At 53.4% G+C, this 6,503-nt stretch overlaps 1 protein-coding gene across 1 annotated transcript in view; it reads left to right on the forward strand.

Annotated features, from left to right (window-relative positions):
- Positions 1-6,187: 6,187 nt before the first annotated feature.
- PDZD4 (PDZ domain containing 4) overlaps positions 6,188-6,503 on the forward strand; it is a 23,046-nt gene continuing 22,730 nt past the window's right edge. Inside the window, 1 exon segment of the mRNA XM_027767573.1 lies at positions 6,188-6,420. Within this exon segment, the coding sequence (XP_027623374.1) occupies positions 6,368-6,420 (53 nt within the window). The 5' untranslated portion in view covers positions 6,188-6,367.

Raw genomic sequence — 6,503 nt, forward strand, 5'->3', positions numbered from 1 at the left:
TGTGCGTGTGTGCCCAAGATCCCGAAAGGAGAATGGAGGAGAAGGGATTGCAGTGTGGCCATCCCCCCTGGGGGGGTGATTTCTTGCTGTCTCTCTCTCTATCTCTCTCTGTCTCTCTAGCAAGCGCACATATCCTGTAGCAAAAACCTCTCAAAAAAAAATTCTTTTTTTCGACCAGAGAAAGAGGGAAAGTGAGCATGTTAGCTGTCTGGTCTGAGAGCTGAACCATGGTCAACCCTGTGGGAGTCCAGCACCTTAACCACCATGCCATCTGCTGGTCCCTGGATTTGGTCTTTTGTTTGTTTGAAATTGTCAGAGTGTGTGTACTGGACAGAGAGACAGAGAGTGAGAAGCACTGCCCCTCCAGGGGGATGGTATCACCACAATCCCTTCTCCATTTATCCATCTGGTAAGGATCCTGGGCACACCTGCAAATGCACTCAGGTTTGTTTTCTTAAGATGTTTTGCTATAGGGTATGTGCACTCTCTGGAGAGACAGACAGAAAGTAGAAATTATCCACCAGGGGTTGGCCATGCTGTAGTGCCCTCTCCTCTGCTCTCCTGGGATTCTGCGCACATGCCCAGTGTGAGTTTCAAGCCGCTGGGTCTGGGACTCAGTTGGCTATGTGGGAGTCCAGGGCCTCAACCACCACATCACCTGCTTGTCCCATGTCCAGGGTTTTTAGCAAGCTGCCGGGGCAGGATTTAAAGTGGGCAGTGTGCCAGGTAGGATCTGGCTCCCTCAACCACTGGGCTGCAGGGCCAGCTGCATGTGCTGTTTTTGTTTATCTAGAAGCTGTACACCATTTCCATTTGCCCAGTTTTCATCTTAAGACTTTCTCCTCTGTACGCTAACACCGTGAAGGCACTGCTCTCTCATGTCCCAGCTGTTGGAACTGGTGGAGCTGTGTGTGCAGAGGGTCCTGGTGTGTCCGGGGTGGCGGCCCTGCGTGTGGGTTGGAGGGCATGCGTCTGGGGCATGCAGGCCTGGGCTGCAAGAGCCGAGTTCGATGTGTTTTAGAGACCGAGGTGCGGAGTAGGTACCTGGCGTTTGGGGGCTGGGTGGGGAGAGCTGCTGTCATCAGAGGAAGGGTAGAAGGTCACGTGTGGTTCCTTAACATGTGTCCCCCTACACCCCATGTGACTTCACTCATCACCCTCTCCCCAGGGGTCTCATTTCTCCCTGTCTCTGGGTTTCTCTGCCCCACCCACCCCCCATAGCCTGGGCCCGGAGCAGCCTGGCTGTCACAGGCCATCACTCTGATGGCCCCTGATCTGAGGTGCTGAGGCTGAGGCTGAACCTGCCCATCCCCCTCTTGACATCCCAGCCCCCACCAGCCCACCCTGCAGCTCTTCTCAGTGCCTGGGCCCGGTTTCCATGGCAACACTGCTGCTGGGGAATGATTCCAGGGAGAATGACATTCTTGCAGTTCTCCATTCTCCTGTCACCTGAGCGAGAATCCCACAGGCAATGAGCATGCATTGCCCAAGAGTTTTGGGGAGGCGGCCTCTCCCACCCGAGCCCCAGGCAGCTCCTGGTCCGTCCTGTTTGATTCTACTGAAGTACAATAGTGAGCTGGAATGTTCTGAAACAAAAAGCTGAGATTTGGAGCATTTGCCTATGTCTGTGGTGTAAATACCCCTCTCTCAGCTGATTTCAAGGCACCACTGTCAGGTCATTCATAAACTATCTCCACCCTTCGGACATGCGGACATGCGACACAATGACCCCAGGAGCCCAGGAGCTCGGACAACAGCAAAGTGTGGTGGTGTATTTATCGCTTTTGTTTTCAGTGTCACACACCTAGCTGAGTTTCTACAATTACAATGGTTGGGGTTGGCAGGTGGCATGGTGGTTAAGGCGCTGGACTCCCACATGGCTGACAGCAATTCGAGTCCCAGATCTGGTGGCTTGCTTTCTCAGTTTCTCTCTCTGTCTCTCTCTAGCCTAGTTAAATAATAATAATAAATAAAACTAAATAAAGCTTTTTTTTTTTAAAGGTTGGGCCAGCAGGTGGTGTGAAGGTTAAGGTGGTTGAATCCCACATGGCAACTGCATGGTTCTAGTCCCAGACCCAGAGGGTCAAAAAACATGCCAGGTCCATGTGAGTCTGCCCCAAATCCTGAGAGGATGGAGAGAAGGGGTTGGCACCCTGGGGGGTGATTTCTCACTTTCTCTGTGTCCTGTCTCTCTCCAGTGAGCACATATACCCTATAGCAACAACGAACAACAAAGGTTGATCATTCCCATTTTCATTTCTAGAAGAAATGAAAGTTTATTCACTCATTTCTTCTGCTAGAGACATGGAGAGAGAAGGAGCGAGAGATACCAGCAGGTCCTTACCTGTGATCCACACCCACTCCCAGCCCTAGCCAGCCTGGCCCACCCAGCTTGCACAGGGAGGTCTGGAATTCAATCGTGGGCCTCCTGTGCAGCCTCAGCCCTGGCTCTGGATCTAACCCTTTGTCTACACTCCTGCCGTCCATGCCCTTTCTCACTCGTTTTGTTTTGTTTTAATTATAGTGTATGTTTTCTCACCAGAGAGACAGAGGGAGAGTGAGAAATCACTCCCCGGGGGGGCTGTCACGCGACAGTCCCTCCTCCAGTTTCCTCTTGGGATTTTGGGCACACACCCATGTGCCCAGTGTGATTTTCAAACTGCCATGTCTGGGACTCATACCGTGCAGCCTGCCACATGGGATCCCGTGCCTTAAGCTTCTCTTCACCTCCTGCTCCCGACTCTTCCTTTTTCTTTCTGACAGCATGTGGCAGAGACAGAGAAAGACCCCACCTTCTCTACAGGATCTGATCAGGCTGGGATTCCCTCTCCTGCCCTCCAGCTCCTTAGGGTCTCAGGCATGGGGCTCCTGCCCTCCCTTTCTGCCCGCATTCTCTGCTGCGAGCCCACCGGGGGGTCTCTCCCCAGCACACCTCGGCTGGATGGCTACAGTGAGGATAGCCAGGTTCTTGGTGTTTCGGACAAAGAATTTTTTAAAGAATTGTTTTAAACTTTATTTTATTTATTTAAATTTGACCAGAGAGAGAGAGAGAAAGAAAGAAAGATTTTTGCTCTAGGGTGCATGTGCTCACTGGAGAAACAGAGAGACAGAAAGCGAGAAATCACGCCCCAGGGGCGATGGCCACGCCACATTCCCTTCTCCGTTCTCCTCCTGGGATTTTGGGCACGCATGCACACGCACCTGGCATGAGTTTCAAGCCACCAACCGGGTCCAGGCCTCAAATCACAGTTGACCACGCGGGAGCCTAGCAAGTAGTCATGCCACCTGCTGGTCCCAAGGTTTATAATTTACAAATCTAAGTTATGTGGGTTGATTATTGATTGGGCCACTGAGTCATCTCCTTGGCTGTGTCCAGTGGGGTTTAATCAGCTAGACACCCCCACTGATCTCCTGCCTGCGTTACCTGGGGTGGGGAACACCCAACCCCAACCAGTCTTCCTACCTAGCCACTAGTGCAGACTCACCCCCACTTGCTAGCTTTCTCCTCCCTCATTTTTGTGGCGTTTGATCCAAAAATGACACTTCAAGAAATTTTTTTTCTAATATGACAACCACAGATTACCCAAAGATTTATGTCTGAAAAATGGATAAATGTACCCCAAAATATGTCTTTGAAGCATTTTTCTTTTCATTTTGGTAGAGGGCATGTGTGCTTGCCCGCGGGAGGTGGTCCTGCCACAATCCCTTCTCCATTTGTCCTGTTCTGGGTGCACGCTGTCACAGGCCTGGTGTGTTTCCCAAGCCGCCAGGCCCAGAAGTCAAACGGCAGTCAGCCATGTGGGGATCCAGCCCCTTAACCTCCATGCCACAGGCCGGTGGTACTTTTTTTTAAGTTTTGCTATAGGGCATATGTGCTTACCAGAGGGCCAGACAGCATCCCGGCAGGGACCAGCCTTAGCCAGCCCTGGATCCTGGGCACATGTGTGACAGCTTACTCTGGGAGGTCCCTAGATGTGAACCTGGAGTGTTCCCACACGGGTCACCCTCATAGAGCGTCATGTGACATCTCCCTACTGTCCCACTGTCTGGTCCCTTTTGTTTATTTTTAAAATGTTCTACTACGGGCCTGTGTTTCTTTTATAATCTGACTGATGTTTTTTCAGATTTTAGATCTGATCTTATTTATTTGTTGCTCTTATAAAATCTCAGAAGTAGAAGCTCTCAGAGGACAGCCTGCGTCTCTTGGCAGTCTGTTCTTGGCGTTTTTCTTTAGCCTTCTTTGTTCTTCTGGCCAAAAGTTGAGCACATTCTGCTGCCTCCTCCACACTTTTCTTAGGAGGCAGTCGAGGGCCCCAGGCCGGCGTCCTGTGGCTGCATCTTAGGCGCTTGGGTCCTAGGTTCCTTACCGTGTTCGTTTACGGGCTTTCTCACAACGTGCCGGCGAACACCGTCATCTTTCGGATTCTGCTAGCTCTCTAGGCCCCAGGTGATGAGGCACCGTGGTGTCGGTCAGTCCTGGAATGTCCTTCTCTCGTCTTTAACAATAAGCAAGTTGAGAACACTCAGACTGGCATCCACAGTGTAACCCCGACAGATGTGCGTTTGCTTTCGCCAGTTCTCCGTGGTCTGTACCAGGAGTGTCCCTCCCTCAGTAGCGGGTGGACACGGCGTGGGTTAGGACACTCGCTTTCTGGGGAAAGCTTGCTTGTCGTTTCCGCCACCTTCTGTTCTTCACCCAAGCGCCAGCAGCTTCTGCGTCCCTACACTTCTCGTGAGAAGTACGAAGTGCGCTCATCGCTTACTTCAGGGAGTTTCTGGCAGCCAGTGGCAGGGAAGGAGAGGTACTTAGCTTCATCTTGAAGCTGCTGATCCCTGAGGCGCCGCGAAAAACAGGCTTGAATTCTGCTTCTAATCTGATTTTCTAAAATGCCCTTAAAAATTGGTTTCAAGGGACCAGCAGGTGGCATAATGGTTACGTCGCTGAACTCTCATATGGCCAACCGTGGTTCGAGTCCCAGACCCGGAGGCTTGAAATTCACAGTGCTTGCATGTGCGTGTGTGCCCAAGATCCCCAGAGGAGAAGGGATTGCTGTGTGACCATCCCCCCTGGGGGGTGATTTCTCGCTTTCTGTCTCTCCGTCTCTCCAGTGAACGCATGTACAGTATAGCAAAAATCTCTCATTAAAAAATGATTTAGAAAAACACTCTTTTCAGAACATGAAAATTTCGAGAAGGCAGATGTAGAAATCCTAAATAATGACAAAGATGTAAAGAACAGAAAGGGAACCAGCCGTGTGTCAGGGAGGGGTGCCATGAAATCGGGAGCTGCTGCAAGGCCAGGGACCTGTGGACAGCCCGGCTTTCCTCAGGTAGCCCTCTGTGTGCACAGCTGTGCCTGCCCCGTGTGTGATGCGCGACTGTCCCTGTCCCGCCAGCTCCCTGTCTGGCACCGTCATGCTGAGGTGGGGGACTTTGCTTCTGTCCGCAAACCTGTCTCCCCCTCTTCTTCACCCTCTCTCTGCACAAAACAGGCCAGGTGCCACCTGCTCATGGGAGCAGTCCTCTCTCCCAGGTAGGGTGTGGCACCTCGGAAGCTCCAGTCCCAGTGCTGATCCACAGGCCTGAAGGAGCTCCTTGCTCCATCCTGCTGGGCCACCCTCCAGCCTCCTGCCCTCCAGCCCTTCCCACCGCACCACGGTCGTGGGGAACGCTGCTTCGTCTGTAGGTCCCGACCCCACTTGTAATACCTCTCACTCCATGTGGAGTCTGTCCTGGTTCCTGACTTTGACTCAGGCCCAGTTTCTTGTCTGAAAAGTAGAGCAGTAGTGGCACCTCCCAGGGGGTTGTTGGGGGTCAGGATTCAACAGGGAATGGACCAGGTGCCTGAGAAATGACTGCTGTACAAGGGCCCCTGCCTTGCCACCCAGAGGCGGTCTTGCGATCCCAGGAGGGGTTCTTGTGGGCTGAAGCCTTTTCTCTTTATAATTCAGTTTCCACTTGGAGGATGCATCCTTAGGGACCCATCTTCCCCATATCCCCTCCCTGACCCTGAGCCCCCTGAGCCCTGACCCTGAGGACCCGGAGCCCTCAGCAGGAGAAGCAGGTTCGGGTGAGGGCAGGGACAGAAGGAAGGGAGGGGAGCTCCAGACAGCGCTCCATGGGGCTCTGTCGGGACAAAGGCACAGAGCAGGAGCCGGTCCTGAGAGGCGTGTCTCTGCCGCAGGTGAACGGGAAAGAGCTCTCCAAGCTGTCTCAGGAGCAAACCTTGGATGCTCTGCGCTCCTCCAAGGAGCCCCTGGTGATCCAGGTGCTGAGACGGAGCCCCCGCCCCCGGGGGGACAGCCCCTGCCATGACCTGCAGCTGGTGGACAGCGGCACTCAGACCGACATCACCTTCGAGCATATCATGGCGCTGGGCAAGCTGCGCCCGCCCACCTCACCCATGGTCATCCTGGAGCCGTACGTCTCCTCCTCGGAGCTGTGAGTCGCCCTCGGGAGGGCCCCGGGCCCTGCCTGCAGAGAGGGCAGGCCCCTGGGGCAGC

The sequence above is a fragment of the Tupaia chinensis genome, unplaced genomic scaffold (assembly GCF_000334495.1).
Source record: "Tupaia chinensis unplaced genomic scaffold, TupChi_1.0 Scaffold144326_1, whole genome shotgun sequence".
Taxonomy (NCBI): domain Eukaryota; kingdom Metazoa; phylum Chordata; class Mammalia; order Scandentia; family Tupaiidae; genus Tupaia; species Tupaia belangeri.